The sequence below is a fragment of the Drosophila pseudoobscura genome, chromosome 5 (assembly GCF_009870125.1).
Source record: "Drosophila pseudoobscura strain MV-25-SWS-2005 chromosome 5, UCI_Dpse_MV25, whole genome shotgun sequence".
In the NCBI taxonomy this organism is placed as follows: Eukaryota; Metazoa; Arthropoda; class Insecta; order Diptera; family Drosophilidae; genus Drosophila; species Drosophila pseudoobscura.
In genome coordinates, this window is record NC_046682.1 from 600239 (window position 1) to 621597 (window position 21359).

The 21359-nt window shown below is 35.1% G+C and overlaps 2 protein-coding genes across 14 annotated transcripts; one reads left to right on the top strand and one right to left on the bottom strand.

Annotated features, from left to right (window-relative positions):
- The first annotated feature begins 1034 nt into the window (after nucleotides 1–1034).
- LOC6903765 (glutamate receptor ionotropic, kainate 2) lies at nucleotides 1035–20882 on the top strand. Of its 7 annotated transcripts, XM_033381263.1 has the most exons (15): nucleotides 13506–13696; nucleotides 13827–13965; nucleotides 14044–14457; nucleotides 14513–14679; nucleotides 15277–15330; nucleotides 15432–15596; nucleotides 15664–15825; nucleotides 16482–16685; nucleotides 16782–16985; nucleotides 17047–17151; nucleotides 17284–17541; nucleotides 17711–18217; nucleotides 19267–19464; nucleotides 20026–20416; nucleotides 20476–20880. In XM_033381263.1, the coding sequence occupies exons 1-15, from the start codon at nucleotides 13691–13693 to the stop codon at nucleotides 20751–20753; spliced, it is 3252 nt and encodes a 1083-aa protein (XP_033237154.1). In that variant the 5' UTR covers nucleotides 13506–13690; the 3' UTR covers nucleotides 20754–20880. The 7 variants fall into 7 exon arrangements, with proteins under 7 accessions (XP_033237156.1, XP_033237157.1, XP_033237154.1 ...); XM_033381265.1 differs by lacking the exons at nucleotides 13506–13696; nucleotides 13827–13965; nucleotides 14044–14457; nucleotides 14513–14679 and adding exons at nucleotides 1035–1068; nucleotides 1217–1397; nucleotides 2055–2085 and having other exon boundaries at nucleotides 20476–20882; XM_033381266.1 differs by lacking the exons at nucleotides 13506–13696; nucleotides 19267–19464; nucleotides 20026–20416; nucleotides 20476–20880 and adding exons at nucleotides 1035–1068; nucleotides 1217–1397; nucleotides 2055–2085 and having other exon boundaries at nucleotides 13734–13965; nucleotides 17711–18445.
- On the bottom strand, nucleotides 4202–10399 carry Kif3C (Kinesin family member 3C). Of its 7 annotated transcripts, none has more exons than XM_033381277.1 (7): nucleotides 10130–10346; nucleotides 7537–7761; nucleotides 6857–7480; nucleotides 5962–6770; nucleotides 5703–5907; nucleotides 5377–5542; nucleotides 4202–4515 (listed from the first exon to the last, which is right to left on the bottom strand). In XM_033381277.1, the coding sequence occupies exons 1-7, from the start codon at nucleotides 10199–10201 to the stop codon at nucleotides 4379–4381; spliced, it is 2238 nt and encodes a 745-aa protein (XP_033237168.1). In that variant the 5' UTR covers nucleotides 10202–10346; the 3' UTR covers nucleotides 4202–4378. The 7 variants fall into 7 exon arrangements, with proteins under 7 accessions (XP_033237168.1, XP_033237170.1, XP_033237169.1 ...); XM_033381279.1 differs by having other exon boundaries at nucleotides 7537–7616; nucleotides 10130–10345; XM_033381278.1 differs by having other exon boundaries at nucleotides 5377–5512; nucleotides 10130–10344.
- Nucleotides 20883–21359: the final 477 nt, after the last annotated feature.

The window sequence follows — 21359 nt, forward strand, 5'->3', positions numbered from 1 at the left end:
CCAGGCTCCGTTTTTCATTTACTTTTGCGGATTACGTTATTAGCCAAAACGTTTCGTTTTAAGGTTGTCCAGTTTTCACATATTTTGCTGTGTGCACCAAAAGGAAAATTGTTGTTGCCTTGGCCAATTTTTTTCGAGCCAAATTTAGGGTTATTTATTTAGAAAGAAAGAAAAGGTTAAATTTGCCTTATATAGGTGTCAAGTTGATGTCAATGCATCAATAAGTCATCTATTTTTTTCCCTTTTGCACTTAAGGTTCGTTTCGTTGTATAAAAAGCCGTTTACTTTTCATTTCGTCAACGAAAAAGCTTTTATTTTGAAAACGAATAAATCTTGCGGAATGCGAAAACAGAAGCCCCAATTTATGCGTATTCAAAAGTAAATCGGAAAACTTTTGTGAATGTGAATAACGATGCCTGGCTGATTATATATAGATATACCTGCAGTAGTTTCATATCATATATTCTCATGTTTCATATGATTCAAAAGTGGCAATACCCGAAAATTTTAAATTTTAATCGATTTTATTCCATTTAACACGGTTCAAAATAACACAACGCAAATAGATAAAAACACACAGCTCTCAAACAAACAGCTCTAACGAAAACAAGAAAGAGAATATGTAGTATGTAATATGTAAAGAGAATATGAATATACATACATATGTACATACATACATATTTGTTTCTTTTTCCTTTTTTGCGTATGTTTCTTGACAGTGTCAAAAATTGTTTTTGTTATTTTTTAAGTTACCTATTTATAGTTTTGTTATTCTTTTTTCACTAACTACTTTATAATTAATCCCTGAATGGTTATGAATTAAAAAAATTTGATAAATTTGAACCAAATGCCATTATTTTCTTATCCAAAGTCAAAAAATTTAATTTATTTTCAGTGTGTAAAGAGTTTCTTGACATACTGTATATATGTAACAGCATTTTCTGGTCAGATCAATTGTAGATAGAACAAATTTAGGGGAATTCCCTTTGTTGTGGAAATTTAAGGGGACTACATTTTTGCAATAGAAATGTTGGTTTTGTGAACTGTCAATGCAATCAGACGCGTTTGGTAAAGACATTTTTTATACGCAAATTTGTTTTTTTTTGTGAAACATGGATCAAATTCCTTTCCTTTAAGGCTTCCTACATTCCTACATTGGGACCGATTGTGACCCTAATAAATTTATTTTTAAATTTTCTCCACTTTTTCTCTCCAGCGCATACTGCAAATTTTTATGATCTTCAGAAACAGTTTGCCTCATGGCTATTTCTTTCTATTCTCCCTGAAAGGTTGGCTTGTTGTAGCCGTCTACGGATCGTTGGAGCACTATCTTCTAGTCCAGTTTCTGCTCCGATAGCGTCTGACGACTTAAACGGGTTCACATTCCTCAAAGAGAAGTATGTACATATGTATGTACATATGTAGTGGTGAAGTGTTATGATTGTTTACTGTGGCCTTACGCAATTTTCTTGACTAGGTTTTCATTTTTAAAGCATTTTACAAAATTATGAGATATTTTCATTTATTTGGTAATGGCTAGAATAGATTGGCCTTTTTTTCAGACTAAGAGCCATTCGGGCTTATCCCTCTGTACAATAAGACTTTCGGCACATTCTTGTAAGAAAACATTTATTTAATTATATTTTGACTTTAGCTAAATGAAATGAATGTTAAATGGCCAAAATGCCAAGAATTTTCAAATTATTCACTTGATATTGAAAAATGAAACAATTTCGATTAAATCTCTGATATTCGTCACGGAACTGCAAAAAATTGACAAACAAAATATACCACAGAAAATGTTGTTTTAAAGTACGATAAATGTGATTATTATAAACAAATATTTTTATACCCGATACTCAAAATGAGTATAGGGGTATATAACATTTGTGGTGAAAGTGGATGTGTGTAACGTCCAGAAGGAAAAACCCAGAATCGTAGAGAATTGCTATATCTTCTAGACTGCAGAATCTGAACCAGATCGCATCATTATTATAGCCAGAATCAAGAAAACAATTTCATTCTCTCTCGCTCTATCTCTCTCTAACACACAGGTTTTATGGTCGGCTTTTCCAATTGCAAAAAGTGAGTACCCAGATCTCAGATACTATAAGAGCTAGAGCAACCAAATTTGTGATCCATTTATTTATTTATTAAATTAACAATTATCTGTTAATAATGGTACTTAGTTACTAAAGGCGGAAAAAGATAAGTTCAAAGTTAGCTAAATTTAAATGATTATAAATATTGCATGCAATTAGTTTAAGAGACAGTTCAGGGGATAGGGTTTGACAGAGGGAGTTATAATTATGGCATAAAACCCTAAAAGGTTCATGATCAGCATAATTAGACCTACATATGGGTAGACGGATAGGCCTAAAAGTACGGGTAGGTCTAGATGGAACGGCCAAGTCAATCTGACCCAAGAGAGTTTGGGAGTCAACAGTCCCAAGAAGGAGCTTGTGCACGAACATTACGCCATTGCATATTCTGCGATGGTGCAACGACGGCAGGTCAATAAGATTTAGCCTAGACCGGTAGGGTGGCAAGATTCTACCTGAGTCCCAGTTAAAGTTCCGAAGGGCAAAAATTAAAAATTGCTTTCGCACGGATTCAATAACAGCCTGCTGCTCTTTATACTGCGGGCTGCACACACAAGAACAATACTCCAATATAGGACGTACTAACGAGATATACAGTTGTTTCGTAACGTACGGGTCTTCAAACTCCTTGGACCAACGCTTGATGAACGCTAAAACACCCTTAGCTTTATTTACTGTTGCAGCTATATGGCTGTTAGGACACATCTTATGATCAAAAAAGACTCGGAAGTCATTTGAACTCGAAATTCGCTCGAGGACATGATTTCCTAGAACATATGAGACAAAATGTTGAGCGCCACGGTAAAATCTCATAAGTTTGCATTTAGAAAGGCTCAGAAAAAGAAGATTAGTTGAACACCAATGCACCACACAATGTAGCTCACTAAGATCAAGTTGAAGGCGTGTGTGCAAATACCAATCAGAGTAAGGCAGAAAGATTTTAACATCAGCAGCATACATTAGTGTAGTAGAGTATGTTATAACTTGAGGAAGGTCATTCACAAATAAAATAAACAGAAGCGGGCCCAGATGACTTCCCTGTGGCACACCTGAAGTAACATTAACAGTATTTGACAACACGTTAGAAAACAAAACATGTTGAGTACGGTTAGAGAGAGAGGACAAAATCCAATTTAGAAGATTCGTTGGGAACCCTAATAAAGAGAGCTTGTGAATAAGCAGAGCATGGTTCACAGAATCGAATGCCTTGCTGAAGTCCGTAAAAACTACATCCGTCTGCAAACCAATTTGAAAATTTGATATACTCCTGTGATATCGGACCTTGACAAGTTTCTTTCAAAATTTTGCCAACCGCTCCCGCAAAAAACGAAATTTTGTGACATCCACAATTTTAAAGATTCGAGAAAACTAAAATCATAGATAATGACCATATCTATCAGATTGCTGAGTCTAGATCAGATCAGATAATTTGTATAGCCAAAAGGAACAAATCAATTTGCAGTTACTAAGTAGCGCCGACGACACACATTTAGTTTTTATACCCGATACTCAAAATGAGTATTGGGGTATATTAGATTTGTGGTAAAAGTGGATGTGTGTAACGTCCAGAAGGAATCGTTTCCGACCCCATAAAGTATATACATATATTCTTGATCAGCATCAATAGCCGAGTCGATTGAGCCATGTCTGTCTGTCCGTCTGTCCGTCCGTCCGTCCGTCTGTCCGTCCCCTTAAGCGCCTAGTGCTCAAAGACTATAAGAGCTAGAGCAACGATGTTTTGGATCCATACTTCTGTGATATGTCACTGCTACAAGAATATTTCAAAACTTTGCCCCGCCCACTTTCGCCCCCACAAAGGGCGAAAATCTGTTGCATCCACAATATTGCAGATTCGAGAAAAATAAAAACGCAGAATCATAGAGAATGACCATAACTATCCAGTTGCTGAATTTGGATCAGATCGGATAATTTTTATAGCCGAGAAGAAAAAAAACAATATTCAGTGGCCACGCAGCGCCCGACAACACGCTCAGAATAATTTTCTGTATCTTCCGCACGCACTCTTTGTCGTGTCGTTTAATATTAGCGGCGTCTGCCGAAGAAGAGCCATACTGACTAAGTATCGGGTTTATATGATCTACATGAATGAATTAACTTTTTTGACTATTTTATTTCGAATTATGTAAGGTAAAGAATGTTTGAGGTTGATTGACAATGCTTAAAACTTAGCAACAGCCGCATAAATTAATGTAAATTTTGATTATCTGTGACAAGAATTGACAAGTAGTCATATTTACAATTTAAAGAGAAATTTCTTAATTTATTATTTTTTCCTGTCCCAAGCGGTTATCAATTTTTGAAAGATCAGGGTGATCTGTTGTCCCTTTTACAGGATACACAAGTTTTTTAAGTTGAGTTGCCATAGGAATGTTAGTTTTGGTTGATATAATATCTGTGAAAAGAGTAGAACGGATTACAGATTAATTTCTGATGTATTCTAATAACCTTAGCCTTAAACTTAATCTTAAATTACATTAATTAAGTATGTAAACATCGAATAGCTTTGCCATTTACCAATCGATAGATTTCAACATAGATGTTTTCGAAACTTCAATTTATTAAAATTTTAGCCATGTAAAGCTATCACAAGAAAAGAACCCGCTGAAATAGTGAAGCTCTACATCGAAAATAGTCGTTAAATTGTTCTAATTCAACGCTTATATCGCAAAAGTATTGCGGCAAACATGGACTGACAAAACTATTCGTCGTTTGGCGTCGAATTTGTTTGATCGTCAACGACCAAGACGTTCCAATGAACTTGTTGAAGCAGTGAGGAAGTGCGTTGCCCACGACCGTATTTTGAAGGTTGATATACATTTTTTTCCGTATAAAGGGCAATTAACACAACAAATTTTGATGAAAGATCATCCACGTCATGTGGAATACGGCTAAATATTCCAAACAGGTCAACGAAAATTCCCAGCACGTCTGTTAAAAAGAGGCGATATTTACTAGCCACTCAGAACGCTTGATTAAATGGATTCCGACTCCGAATCGTTTCCGACCCCATAAAGTATATATATCAGCATCAATAGTCGAGTCCATTGAGCCCTGTCTGTCTGTCCGTTTGTCCGTCCCTATGAGCGCCTAGTTCTCAAAGACTAAGAGCTAGAGCAACGAAATGTTATGTATAAATGGGTATAAATTTAGAGTTGCAGTCGCCGGCAATGTTAACATACTGTACTGAAAGATGGCACACCTTGTAAATAGAACATAAAAAAAAACCATAAAATTAAACCGGTTATTTAAATACCTGTTTCAGCATAAAACTTCTTAGTCCGATTTGTACTGGGTTCATAGTCCATATTTTTTTGACGGGTTGACCGAAAGTAATTTTGAAGTATATTTACATTATACGTTTCTTTGGCTATGTCTGAGTTATCCGAGCCCTTCATAAAACAAAAATGATTAATACATAGCTATAAAATAGTATGAAGTATTTTTAGATAACGAAGTAAACAAAAGCAAAATAAAAGGAACAATTTATAGTGTATATATTTTAGTGTAATGCACCTACATACATATATACATATGTACATTTGTATATATGTATAAGCATACCACTGTGAACATTGTTACCTTTTCGTCATTTTCCACACTGGCGATATTGGTGTTTTTTTCAATATATTTTGAGTTTTTAATATCCCCTATTCCTGAGCTATTGATTCGCTGAAAATCAGGTATCAGATGAGCCGGTGGTAGCTTTAAGGTATCTGTGTCCGGAATCCTCCAAACTTTAAGATCATCATTCCAAAATGAATTTTCTAAAATAACGGTGGGACACCTAGTAGAAAATTAATTTATGTGTTAGTTGTATACCAAAAATGTGGATTGTTACCAATTTTTTCCGTTTCTTCGAAGAATAGGTTGAACTTTACTAAATAGTTGTTGAAAAAATTTTATATTACGTCCGAGATTTCGAATTTCATCTAAATAGTCCTCTCGATCTAGTTGAAACTCGGAGTTTAAATCAGCAACTTCTCTTTCAAGCATTTTAATTTTTTGTCTGCAGATTCTAATATGCTCATTTTTTATGTTTATTTCCTGTGTAATACTGGCATAATGACCTTGTAAAAGGTCTCGATCCTCGCTTTCGACTCTACTTAATGCGTTGGCAATGGCGCTCAAGTGGCGTTGTGCTGCTATTTTTCGTACTCGATGCCGTTCCCTTAGCTGCAAATCATTAGCACGTTCACCTCCAATCAATGTGCGTTTAATAAAATCGATACGATTTCGTGCTTGTAGTTGCAGCTCATCACTTGATTCGGAAACCTTTGGTTTATTTAGCTCAGATAGGTAGTCTATTTCAGGTTTTGGTGTCGGGAAATTCATATTGGCAATGTACAAGTCTGCACTTGGACTTTGCAAATCAGAATTTATATGAGATAATTGTATTATATTGTTATCTTTATCTTTTCTACGGAATATTTTTTGTTCGGATTCTTCGAGCATTCTTTTTAAATGTAATATTTCACTTTGATACTGACGAAGTTGAGCATCTTTTGGATCTTCGTTAATTTTTGGTTTATTTGAAATATTCTTTGCCCTGCTAGCGTAACGCAGTGTGGATAGAGTCTCGTCGTAGTTTGAGTCTGCTGGTGAAATACATGATATCATGAGAGTTTTTGTATTGCCTCCTAAAGAGTCCTATATATGTATATATATATATATATATTACATTATATAATAAAAAAATTACATGCGTTATGTTTTTATTTATTTTGTGTATTTACCTGCAGCAGTCGTGTAAGTTTTGAATCCCTATATGGTACATGTTTTGATTTACTATCGACCAATGATGAAATTACGTTTCCCAAAGCAGAAAGCGACAAATTAATTTTTGTAGCCTCTTTAAATCGCGAACCCTGAGCTCCAGTCTTACGCTGTCTTTCTGAACCTGCCAAATCAACCAAACTTAATTTTCCGCGACGAATTCCTCCCATTATATCCCCCGATGCAATGCTCGATACTGATGAGGAAGAAGGTCCTTGAAATTGCTCCAAACTTATTGTAAATATAGTGTGCGAGCGGGAGCTTTGTTCATTCATTAGAGTAGTAGCTGTAACACGGTTTTTGTTGCCTAATTTGAGCCAATAATAGCATTGTTTTGCATTAATTACTGGTTGTGTAGTTAAAGTTGGCACTGTCACTCCCACGCCTGGCATTTCTTTGAGCGGATGATTCATAATACCCGTAGAATCAGACAATAAATCTCGAATATTTTCATTGTAAATTTCCAAATAACTTACTAAAGCCAAATACCTAATATTAGTGGCCATAGATATTGTTTCAAAAATATGTTCAAAGCATCTGGGTATTATTCCGCAATTATAACCGTCTTTAGCGCTACCATCGCCCTTTTAAAGAGATACAAAATTATTACTTCAGCAACAACAAAATAAAATTCCTTTACCTGCATCGTATGTGTTTTGCCACATCCTGTCTGGCCATAGGCAAATATAGTGCCATTGTATCCATCTAACGTGCTCTCCACTAAAGAATAGCACATTTCGTTATAAATAACTTCAGTTTTTGAGATCATGTCGTACACACTATCGAAGGTGAACATTTTTTTTTGACTATTACGGGCTGACGGATTAAGCACAGATATTGCGTATTCATTAATTTCAACAATGTTCTGTAGAAAACCAAATAAATAATAAAATGTGTATAAATTAAATTTTTTCAATTAGCTCGGTAAAAATTTTGTCGTTCTTTATTCTGCCTATACACACTCAGTTTTTTCATTCTGGAGCTTAAAGAGTATAGTGTTATATGTATCGTCATACCATGATGTGAAGGCGTCTTTCGGCATTATAAGGACCACTATTGCATGAACAGTTGACCGTCAAGAACAATCTTGAATCATGTATCCTCTTCTGTGATACAGAATAATTTTACAGTCGCGCAAAAAAAAGCTCCCGTCAATTAATACGAAGAAATTGTAATCAAATACAGCCACGGTTACTTAAGCAATTTTTTTTATCATTTTAACTGGGTTGAATCATTAACTTCTTAACTTTCACCGGAAACAGAGCCACAATTGACGGTATGATTGTTTAGAAGCGAATCAAATGCCAAAAAAGTTTTCAAGGCAAATCTTTTTTTATACCCGATACTCAAAATGAGTATTGGGGTATATTAGATTTGTGGTAAAAGTGGATGTGTGTAACGTCCAGAATGAATCGTTTCCGACCCCATAAAGTATATATATTCTTGATCAGCATCAATAGCCGAGTCGATTGAGCCATGTCTGTCTGTCCGTCTGTCCGTCTGTCCGTCCGTCCGTCTGTCCGTCTGTCCGTCCCCTTCAGCGCCTAATGCTCAAAGACTATAAGAGCTAGAGCAACGATGTTTTGGATCCAGACTTCTGTGATATGTCACTGCTACAAAAATATTTCAAAACTTTGCCCCGCCCACCTCCGCCCCCACAAAGGGCGAAAATCTGTGGCATCCACAATTTTAAAGATACAAGAAAACCAAAAACGCAGAATCGTAGAGAATGACCATATCTTTTAGACTGCAGAATCTGAATTGGATCGTATTACTATTATAGCCACCATCAAGAAAACAATTTCATTTTTTCTCGCCCTGTCTCTCTCTAACACACACGTAGCATAGGCGGCTTTGCTTAGAGTAAAACATTAGCGCCTAGATCTCAGAGACTATAAAAGCTAGAGCAACCAAATTTGGTATCCACACTCCTAATATATCGGACCGAGACGAGTTTGTTTCAAAATTTCGCCACACCCCCTTCCGCCCCCGCAAAGGATGCAAATCTGGGGATATTCACGAATCTCAGAGACTATTAAAGCTAGAGTAACCAAATTTGGTATCCACACTCCTAATATATCGGACCGAGACGAGTTTGTTTCAAAATTTCGTCACACCCCCTTCCGCCCCCGCAAAGGATGCAGATCTGGGGATATTCATAAATCTCAGAGACTATTAAGGCTAGAGTAACCAAATTTGGTATCCTCACTCCTGTTAGATCTCACTATAAAACGTATATCTCAGAATTTCGCCCCACCCCTTTCCGCCCCCACAAAGGACGAAAATCTGTTGCATCCACAATATTGCAGATTCGAGAAAACTAAAAACGCAGAATCATAGATAGCGACCATATCTATCAGATTGCTGAATCTGGATCAGATCAGATCATTTTTATAGCGAAAGGAAACAAATCAATTTGCAGTGGCTACGCAGCGCGTTACGTCACGCTCAGACTGATTTTCTGTCTCTCTCGCACGCACTCTTTGTCGTGTCGTTTAATATTAGCGGCGTCTGCCGGAGGAGAGCCATACTGACTTAGTATCGGGTATAACTGTAGAGTTGCGGTGTCCGCAGCAACTCACAACGTTCCCCCTCGTTTTTTTTAATATTGTCAAAACCAAAAAAGTTAACTTTTTCGATAGAAAAAAGTGGGATGAACAATTCTGACTGGTACACAACCATTTTTTGAGCGGAAGATTTTAGAGATTGAGGCAAGCCAATCTTCAAATACGGATTGTACTTTACTACCACAATCCGAGCTCTCAGACATAGAACCACTCAACACATTTTTTTATCCACCCATACTTTGGAATCAAGGAATCATCTTCCTTGCAGACATATCCTGAAATCTATTGAATTTTTTATGTTTCCAAAAATTTGAGTGGTCAACGTTTTTTCAACGCCGAAAGAGGCTGGAGAAGGCTTGTTTCAAAACTTGTCAGTCCAAAACCGATTTTTCAATATATTGATTTTCAACTACTTAGGGTTGATATCATACATATTTTTTCTGTATTGATTTTTGTTTTGTTTTTTTAACAGCTATTCCTGTTATTTCGTCTTTTGGGTATTTTACATGCATTCATATGTACATACATACATATGTATTGTAAATACCTAAATAATAAAAAATTAGTAATGTAATTAATAAGATTCAATAAAAAATCCATAATAATTTTGGGTCTGCATTTACTTTAAAAGTTTTGTTAGAATTAATATTATTTAACTGAACTTACTTCACATTTACTTTCATTTTCTTTTCGGTTCAAAGGGCGACAACGCACCACAACTTTTACATTTTCACTCATTTTCGCTCGATAGTCAAACTACTAATGGCGCGTCCAATCCCCAGAATAAAATTATATTATACAACACGTGAATATGTACATATATCCTACAGGTTACATATACTAGAAAGGTAACCGCAACTTCGTTGTTGTGGCAGTCTGATGTAATTACATACATACATATATACATACATATGTACTTTTCTAGAAGCCAACCTTATTTTAAACACTGGCTTAGCTTCAGCCGAAAAAGAAATTTAAGAGAACATTTTATTGCCAAACAGTCACTAGGGCAAACAGTTGATTTATACAAATAAACTCAAAATTGTCATAAAAAATCGGCAGACCCACATCATAAATCTACCATAAAATATTTTTGACCCATCCTTTATTATGTGACCGGTCTAAAAAAACACACAAAATAGATGTGGTTCCCTGGAATTATCCTTATTGAACAGGCTATTAAAACTTGCTGATTTTCTGTAATCCGCCCCGAACTGAATCAGTCTTTAGTTTTTATAGGGGTATAGGGGTATATTAGATTTGTGGTGAAAATGGATGTGTGTAAAGTCCAGATGGAAGCGTTAGTGACCCCTCTAAAAATATTCGCGAAACTAAAGCGTAGAATCGTAGAGAATGACAATATCTTCTAGAATCTGCAGAATCTGAACCAGATCGTATTAATTTAATAGCCAGAATGAAGAAAACAATTTCGTTCGATTGAGCCATGTCTGTCTGTCCGTCTGTCCGTCCGTCTGTCCATCCCATTCATCGCCTAGTGCTCAAAGACTATAAGAGCTAGAGCAACGATGTTTTGATCCAGACTTCTGTGATATGTCACTGCTACAAGAATATTTCAAAACTTTACCCCGCCCACTTCCGCCCCCACAAAGGGCGAAAATCTGTTGCATCCACAATATTGCAGATTCGAGAAAACTAAAAACGCAGAATCGTAGAAGATGACTATATCTTCTAGAGTGCAAAATGTGAACCAGATCGTATAATTATTATAGCCAGAATCAAGAAAACAATTTCACTCTTTCTCGCTCTGTCTCTCTCTAACACACAGGTTTCATGGTCGGTTTTGCCAATTGCAAAATATGAGTTCAAGGACTCAGAACCTATAAGAGCCAGAGCAACCAAATTTGGTATCCACACTCCTGTGATATCGGACCTTGACCGGTTTGTGTCAAAATTTCGCCACACCCCCTTCCGCCCCCGCAAAGGACGAAAATCTGGGGCATCCACAAATCTCAGAGACTATTAAGGCTAGAGTAACCAAATTTGGTACACACACTCCTTTAAGATGTCACTATAAAACGTATATCTCAAAATTTCGCCTTACCCCCTTCCGCCCCCATAAAGGACGAAAATCTGTTGCATCCACAATATTGCAGATTCGAGAAAACTAAAAACGCAGAATTATAGATAATTGCTGAATCTGGATCAGATCAGATAATTTTTATAGCCAAAAGGAACAAATCAATTTGCACTGGCTACGAAGCGCCCGACTTCCCGCTCAGACTGATTTTCTGTCTCTCTCGCTCGCACTCTTTGTCGTGTCGTTTAATATTAGCGGCGTCTGCCGGAGGAGAGCCATACAGACTTAGTACTTTGAAGGGAAAACTAAAAACTCAGAATTATAGGAAACGACCATATCTACCAGGTTGATGAATCTGGATCAGATCGGATTATTATTATAGCCAGAAGAAACAAGTCCATTTTCAGCTGCTACGCCACGCCGTCCACGCGCTTACTCATTTTCTGTCTCTCTCTAACACACTCTTCGTAGTGCAATGTGTGCGTCCTCTGGCGGAGGTGAGCCAAACTGACTGAGTATCTGGTATAAATGAAGAGTCGCGGCCGTAGCTGCGACTCACAACGTTCCCGCTCCTTAAAAGTGGAATTGCTTATAAATTTTTCCTATAAAATTTTATAAATGTACAAAGCTCATATAAATGTATCCCGGCTCTTTTAATTTATGGACACGAACAAAAAATCCAACGAAAGGTTTTTTAAAACATTTTAGGGTATTTGGTTAATTATAAGTATAATATAATGTATAATAAGTGTTCCACTCCTCTATGCTTACCATTTAATTTTTGTCTCGTATTATAGTTTTCATTCTGTTGTACAGTTTAATTTTTTTAAAACGTAAAACGTAAAAGTTTATAAATATGAATTTGTACCGGTTACTTCAGTTATAGCCATTTTAGCATATTTTTTTCAAATCTGGCTTTTTATACCCGATACTCAAAATGAGTATTGGGGTATATTAGATTTGTGGTAAAAGTGGATGTGTGTAACGTCCAGAAGGAATCGTTTCCGACCCCATAAAGTATATATATTCTTGATCAGCATCAATAGCCAAGTCGATTGAGCCATGTCTGTCTGTCCGTTTGTCCGTCCGTCCGTCTGTCCGTCTGTCCGTCCCCTTCAGCGCCTAATGCTCAAAGACTATAAGAGCTAGAGCAACGATGTTTTGGATCCAGACTTCTGTGCCCCGCCCACTTCCGCAAAGGGCGAAAATCTGTGTCATCCACAATTTTAAAGATACGAGAAAACAAAAAACGCAGAATCGTAGAGAATGACCATATCTTTTAGACTGCAGAATCTGAATTGGATCGTATTACTATTATAGCCACCATCAAGAAAACAATTTCATTTTTTCTCGCCCTGTCTCTCTCTAACACACAGGTAGCATAGGCGGCTTTGCTTAGAGTAAAACATTAGCGCCTAGATCTCAGAGACTATAAAAGCTAGAGCAACCAAATTTGGTATCCACACTCCTAATATATCGGACCGAGACGAGTTTGTTTCAAAATTTCGTCACACCCCCTTCCGCCCCCGCAAAGGATGCAAATCTGGGGATATTCACAAATCTCAGAGACTATTAAAGCTAGAGTAACCAAATTTGGTATCCGCACTTCTGTTAGATCTCACTATAAAACCTTTATCTCAAAATTTCGCCCTACCCCCTTCCGCCCCCACAAAGGGGGCTTTTGAGAAAACTAAAAACGCAGAATCATAGATAACGACCATATCTATCAGATTGCTGAATCTGGATCAGATCAGATCATTTTTATAGCCAAAGGAAACAAATCAATTTGCAGTGGCTACGCAGCGCGTGACGTCACGCTCAGACTGATTTTCTGTCTCTCTCGCACGCACTCTTTGTCGTGTCGTTTAATATTAGCGGCCTCTGCCGGAGGAGAGCCATACTGACTTAGTATCGGGTATAACTCTAGAGTTGCGGTGTCCGAAGCAACTCACAACGTTCCCCCTCGTTTTACTTTGAGGTTCTGACAGAGGTTTCAAATTTGACGCACGCGCTTCAGAGGACAGGCGGCAGGCGAACAAATGTGGGGGTGAAAAACATTGAGCTTGTGGCCAAAAACTGACTTTTATTTATGTATTTTTGCTGATAAATTTATCGTGTTGTATTTACGTGAAATCAATAAAGTTTTTAATGATAAAGAAATAACACCAAAACAAAGTTAATCGATTCGAATGATGGTAATATAAAAAGCAATGATTTTTTTTTGAATTGCAGTCTGTTCTACTTCCATTTCCATGTGGTTCAGATTCATGTTATGACTGCAATGTAAGACACAATTTGCAAATCATGTTTTATTGCTTTTGTAAGGTACGACAACGATACAAATGGGAAATAGTTATTAACGAAACGAAAATCAACGACAGTAATTTTACCAGACTATGTTTTGTATATATATTATTATCAATGGTTTTCATTGCCAATGCTCTACCACCAGTAATTCGATTAGGTAAGTTCACCTCACATTTATAACGCTATCACGTGAATGAACCATCAATTAATATTTTTGCTATCTGCATTGCCAAAGGTGCAATATTTACAGAAGATGAACGCGAGAGCAGTATCGAATCTGCATTTAAGTACGCAATATACCGCATCAACAGGGAAAAGTCTCTTTTACCCAACACTCAACTTATATATGACATTGAATATGTTCCGCGCGATGACTCTTTTCGGACAACAAAAAAGGTTTGCCGACAATTGGAGGCTGGAGTTCAAGCGATTTTTGGTCCAACAGACCCATTGCTTGCTGGTCATGTACAATCTATATGCGAAGCGTATGACATTCCCCACATAGAAGTTCGCATTGACCTTGAAATGAATTCCAAAGAGTTTTCAGTCAATTTATATCCATCTCACAATGTTCTAACATTAGCATATAGGGACTTAATGGTATACCTAAATTGGACAAAAGTCGCCATAATTTACGAAGAAGATTATGGTAATTAGTATTATATTTTAAGTGCTACAGTTTAACATTGAACTTTTTTATTTAGGACTTTTTAATTTGATGCACTCCTCGAATGAGATGAAAACCGAAATGTATATAAGGCAAGCTAGTCCGGAGACCTACCGTCAAGTTCTACGCGCCATTCGCCAAAAGGAAATTTACAAAATAATAGTTGACACAAGTCCATCGAATATAAAAAAATTTTTCAGATCCGTACGAAAAATATTTGTGATTTGATTTAAACATACATACATATATACATATGTACATGTACATGTAAATGTAGCACTATAGTGCTATTTGGGGAATTTTGAATGATTTTATACATTGCAAAAATTCACAAACAGTAATCCAAGTGGGATCAAATTGTAGGTATCTATGAAGAAAAATATTAAAATATGTTCGGAAAAACAACCAAAGTTGAATTAGATTAAATATCGCCTCGTTTTAAGATTTATTTTTTTTTACCCATATAAGGTTCCGAACTCTATAACTTATTAGTTTTCTTTGCTGCAGTAATACAAATTAAAAAAATAATAATTCAGATCAGCTAATAAAAAAATATGATTTGAAAAGTTGTATTTTTCCAATATTTTGTTTTGCCATCTTATTTAAAAAACAATGATAGTTTAAGAATCGTTGCGGATTGTGTGTGCAGTTACAGGTATCTACAATTCTGTAAGACCTAAAGGCAATATTATTGTATGTACATATATATATGTATATATGAAAGTAAGAACATAATGCAAATACATATCAATATATCTCTGATATTTGCTATGACTTGAATAATTATTAATGAAATTTCAGATACTACAATTGCAAATGAATGACCACCGATATCACTATATGTTTACAACGTTTGTAAGTATTTATATACATATGTATTTGTATATGTATATATATATGTATATGTATCTTGTATCATAACAAAATAAACATCAAATAAAAATTTAATTCAACAGGATTTGGAAACGTATGATTTAGAGGACTTTAGATACAACAGCGTAAATATTACGGCGTTTCGTTTAGTTGATGTCGGTAGCAAAAGATATTTGGAAGTTATTGATCAAATGCAAAAGCTACAACACAATGGATTGGACATGATCAATGGAATCCCATATATACAGGTTAAAAACAAAGACTCGTTTAAATTCGTTTATAAAAGAAAAACTGCAATTGTCTGAATACTTTCAGACTGAGTCTGCGCTGATGTTCGATTCGGTGTATGCATTTGCGACTGGATTACACTTTCTTTATTTGGATGATGGTAGCCCAAAAATTTCGGTTAAAAACTTATCCTGTACCTCTGACGTAACCTGGGATGATGGTCTTTCATTGTATAACTATATAAATTCAGTAAGCTCAAAATTAAATTAATAATAATAATAAGATTCTTAAAAAGAAGGGCATCATTATTTTTCCAAATTTTTCCACCATGTCCCTTAATTTGAACGTACATATGAAAATCAGAACAAAAAAAAATTGCATAGACACAAAGACACGATGAACTAACAACTCATATTTAGTTTAGGCTTATTTTTTTGTTTAGTGCTGTTTTCCTGTTTTTTTTTTTGGATCCACTGTGTCCTTTATATCGCGGAACAATCGGACGGTTTAGTTGTCAAATTTAGTTGATATAATTTACGCAGTAAAATGTTTTGTATTTTCCGGATTGGGAATATAAAAATAGCGAGTATTGTCTACTATGCAGGGAGACTTTATGGAGAAGAAAGGAGACTACACGAGAGGTTCTCAGCAACTCTGAGCCAAGTCTGACTATTTATAGTGAATAACCTGACAATCTAATAGTCGGCCTGTGAATTTGCGCATTCGTTACAAAATAAAACTACGAAAGCATTCCATATATATTTGTTCGAACAAATAACCATTTGCTCAATATTCTTTAACGCACACCGGGACGGTAGATATATACATACATATGTACATATTTATACATATCTAAAGACAAAAAATGCATCGTTGTATGTTTTTTGTTTTGTTTTTCTTTTCAGGCTGCAATAGATGGACTGACTGGTAATGTCAATTTTGTGGAAGGTCGTCGAAACAAATTCAAAATTGACATTTTAAAATTGAAGCATGAAAAAATTCAAAAGGTCGGTTATTGGGAATCAGATATGGGAGTTAATATATCAGATCCAACAGCATTTTACGACTCGAATATCGCAAATATAACTCTAGTGGTTATGACAAGAGAGGTTTGTTTTGCCACATACGTGTGTATATATGAAAATATTGTACATAGTGTATTATGTACGTATGTCTGTGCATAAGTTACATTGCATATATTTTAGGAGCGACCATATGTTATGGTAAAGGAGGATACAAATCTTACGGGAAATGTCAAGTTTGAAGGCTTTTGTATTGATCTTCTTAAAGCTATTGCTCAACAAGTTGGATTTCAATATAAAATCGAGTTAGTCCCCGATAATATGTATGGGGTGTATATACCGGAGACCAATTCTTGGAATGGAATTGTTCAGGAGTTAATGGAAAGGGCAAGTATTACGAATTGACTAAAATTTGTTTCTTGAATCTAATAAGTTCATACATTTTCAGCGTGCTGATCTAGCGGTAGCGTCAATGACAATTAACTATGCGCGGGAAAGTGTTATTGACTTTACAAAACCTTTTATGAACTTGGGCATTGGAATTCTATTTAAGGTACATTTTTGTTTTCATTGCGCTAGTCTATATTTAAACATAATTACATGTAGCTAATAATTCATGTCTAGTTTTTAACATTGTAGAATAATTACCTGATAATCACTTCACATATATGGCCAAATTTAATAGGTGCCGACAAGTCAACCCACACGGCTGTTTTCCTTTATGAACCCATTGGCAATCGAAATATGGCTTTATGTGCTAGCTGCTTATATATTAGTATCCTTCGCCCTATTTGTGATGGCTCGATTTTCGCCATATGAGTGGAAAAACCCCCATCCATGTTACAAGGAAACGGATATTGTGGAAAATCAGTTTTCCATATCAAACAGTTTTTGGTTTATAACAGGAACATTTTTACGACAAGGATCAGGACTGAACCCAAAGGTATAAATATAAAAAAATATTAATTGAAATTACATATGCAGATATACAACATATTTATGTTAATATGTATGATTATTTACATGCCATATGCATAAAATTTGTGTGCTTATTTCCCCATGGATTCGTTTTTAGCATAGTACACATTAATGTATAAATTGTTGTATTTCAGATTTCAGATCGAGCTCAAACGAAGTTTTTTTCGTTTATGAATCCACTTGCTATTGAAATATGGTTCTATATAGCATTTGGGTATATTTTTGTATCAATCTCTATTTGGATAGTCGCACGATTATCACCAATCGAATGGGTAAATTCTAAACCGGCCTGCTCAATGGCCTGTGACCATGTTTTACATAAAATTCGAAAAGCAAATCACACAGATGAACAATTCGAATTATCAGACTTGACAGGCATGTCAGTAAATGAGCAAGATATTATTTTAGATGCCAACTGCAAACAATATAACACAAAAATTTGCCTTGAAAGTGAAACTGAAACTAAGACAAATAAAAGACAATGCGTCCTTCCCTTAGCACCGTCTAATGATGTTGACGACGCTGTTTCGGATGATAATACAGTGGAATTAGTTAGCATTCAAAACAACTTTACGTTAAAAAATAGTTTTTGGTTTGCAATCGGCGCTCTTATGCAGCAAGGTTCCGATTTATATCCTAGGGTATGCACCACGATTTATATTTAAGTAAATGTGCATATGAGGCACCATGCAAATTGTTTTAGTCTGTTTATTTTATACAAGTGAGTCCATGTTATGAAATCATAAAAGTAAAATTCTTTTAATTTAATCAGCTTGACTATTTATGCTGTAATTCTGATGACTTAATTCGTGCATGTTCCCCATATACACATATATGTACATACATAAATACATAATAGGAAAAAAAAATAGACAAAATCATAAAAAATGAGCACATTTCAGTTGTTCGTTTAAACTAACCAACAAAATTATAATCGGATTGAAAAAGTGCCGCTTTTTGTACGTGATAAATTTCCAAATTTCACAACAATTTAAAAATGAATTAAAAATTAAACAATAACAGCAACAATATATAAATATGTCACTATTCAATCCAGGGATATACATACCTCAAACTTGTTTTGCGTACAAATTGGACACCAATGTTTTTCAAAGCAGTAATTCAAACATTTAATTAATGTTTCAATTGGTAACTATGTTAACTATTTTACAATGAAATAATTCAGAATTATAAAACTAATTACAGTATAGCATATCAAAATGTTCTATGTGAAAATTACAAAAAAAACCCTTTTTGTACGCAGACATATGGTATTTTAGTTTACAAAATTTTCTCGATGATTTCATAAAAGTTACTTTAATTGGTTATTATGTAAAAACGTAAACGATATTGGGGAAATTGGAATACACAATAACACTTGGGAGCAAAATCGAACTTTTTTTTTACCCCACGAATGAAAGCAAATTTGTCTCATAGAAATAGGGTATTTTTTAAATTTAAAAAAATGTTTTTTGTTTTAAACATTACTATAAACGGCGCCTAATTAATGCACCGATAAAAATAAAATATAAAAAAACATGAAATCAAAAAAAAACCTTGCCATGAAACATTTTTAAAGTACCAAATCTATTACGCAAAGTCGGTTTGGTTCGTGGAGTAAAAATTACTTTGCATAGTGCTATATGCGTTTTTTTTTGATTTACCTTTAAAATCCCTTGTTCTTTCTCAGGCAACATCTACAAGAATCGTCGGCGGATGTTGGTTCTTTTTTTGCTTAATTATTATATCCTCTTATACGGCTAATTTGGCTGCATTTTTGACTGTGGAGCGGATGATTTCACCTATAGAAAGTGCTTCGGATTTGGCAGATCAAACCGAAATTTCATATGGTACTTTGGAAGGTGGATCAACAATGACATTTTTCAGGGTAAGTATTATAAATCGAATAAAAAAAAAATACAATGTAGATTTGGCAGTAAAAAAAATAATAATATCATGCATAAAAAGACGGAACAATAGCTGTTAAGTACTCGAAAACATAAAACCGGTTGATTATAGTTTTTGTTAGCCAACGGTGGGAACTTATTTTCAGATTGTCCCGATTTTGAATACAGGGTGAGACAAATTTTATGTCACTATGTAAAAATTGAATCGAACTTGGGAGACAAGTTTTAGAAACGTGAATTCAGTAAAACTTTAACCAACCATTCAATGTTTATATAGCGACATAAAATATAGCGCACCCTGTACATAAAATAATTATTTAAGCTGGGTATCATTTAGTTAATTAACTGTCTGCAGGTTTGGTTGTCGTAACGAAACTATAACCAGTTGTAATCTCCTCTGATGAATGATTTTTAAAAAATGTCTACCTCCTCAGTTTCCCGTACTTGCAGACTGAAGTTATCTACTTTCTACTGCTTAAAATTAAGTTTTTGTATTCAAATCCATTATTTTTGTATTAAGTACTTAAAGTATTTTTTTTTAGGATTCTAAAATAGGAATATATCAAAAAATGTGGCGTTATATGGAGAATCGAAAGGCGGCTGTCTTTGTTAAAACGTACGAAGATGGAATTAAGCGTGTAATGGAAGGAAACTATGCATTTTTAATGGAATCTACAATGCTGGATTATGCTGTTCAACGTGACTGCAATTTGACGCAAATAGGAGGCCTTCTCGATTCGAAAGGCTATGGCATTGCGACCCCCAAGGGTTCTCCGTGGAGAGATAAAATTTCACTTGCCATTTTAGAATTGCAAGAGAAAGGCATTATTCAGATATTATATGACAAATGGTGGAAAAATACTGGGGACGTTTGCAACAGAGATGACAAAAGCAAAGAATCAAAGGCTAATGCACTGGGAGTTGAAAATATTGGTATGTTTGTTTAATATTGTTATTCCAAAAAGTGATGATCGAACGACATTTCCCTTTAGGTGGCGTGTTTGTTGTTCTCCTATGTGGTCTTGCACTTGCAGTAGTTGTGGCCATTTTCGAGTTCTGTTGGAACTCAAAAAAAAATGTACATATGGAAAATCAATCGCTTTGTTCAGAAATGGCCGAGGAGCTTCGTTTTGCTATGCACTGCCATGGATCCAAGTCAAAGCATAGACCGCGAAAACGTAATTGTCTGAAATGCTCTCCCCGACCCACATATGTGCCGTGTAATATAAGTACACAAAGTGCGGGAGTTCACTATAATTATTTTAACTAAATAATGGACTATCACCTCGGAAAATGGTATAGACGTATATTATATGATACATGTGTATGTTTGTTCATGTGAATAAAAAGAGAAGATATTTTTGTAATACCTTTAAAATTATCCTTGGTAATAAATATATTGATTTATTAACAATGAAAATACTGCATTTTGTATAGCATATGTTATATTTTATCATTAGACCTCGGATTTTGCATATTTGATTCATCAGCATAGTCGTGGGCTCATTATTAATTTTTGTTCAATTGATTTCCTTTGACTATATTTGAAAAGCACTTGGCTGGGGGATCGGAGGATCGGAGGTGCTGCGAGTACGAGTCATCAGAATTTTTCTATCTTAATCCTTTAAAAATATGCAAATATGCAGAATCCGAGGTCTATTTATCATACATTCCAAGTAATTTGCTATCAAAAGTTATAATTTTGTTCCCCCACTTCCTTTTACAGTATAAGAAGTATAAGTATACTTAGTTTAGAACTGAAAAAACTAAAAGCCATTTTTTTCGTTTAATTTTGTATTTTGTTTTTAAACCCGATACTCAAAGACAATGTGAAGCATTCCCAACCCCATAAAGTATAAACATACGATATATTCGT

What these genes read in the sequence shown, in the direction of transcription:
- Kif3C (XM_033381277.1), bottom strand. Translation starts at nt 10,201, where the DNA reads ATGAGTGAAAATGTAAAAGTTGTGGTGCGTTGTCGCCCTTTGAACCGA. An exon ending in AAAATGAAAGTAAATGTGAA is followed by an intron (nt 7,762 to 10,129) that starts GTAAGTTCAGTT and finishes GGTTTTCTACAG; the next exon opens with AACATTGTTGAAATTAATGA. An exon ending in GAAGTTTTATGCTGAAACAG is followed by an intron (nt 4,516 to 5,376) that starts GTATTTAAATAA and finishes CTCTTTTCACAG; the next exon opens with ATATTATATCAACCAAAACT.
- LOC6903765 (XM_033381262.1), top strand. Translation starts at nt 13,806, where the DNA reads ATGTTTTATTGCTTTTGTAAGGTACGACAACGATACAAATGGGAAATA. An exon ending in ATGGAATCCCATATATACAG is followed by an intron (nt 15,597 to 15,663) that starts GTTAAAAACAAA and finishes GAATACTTTCAG; the next exon opens with ACTGAGTCTGCGCTGATGTT. An exon ending in TAGTGGTTATGACAAGAGAG is followed by an intron (nt 16,686 to 16,781) that starts GTTTGTTTTGCC and finishes CATATATTTTAG; the next exon opens with GAGCGACCATATGTTATGGT.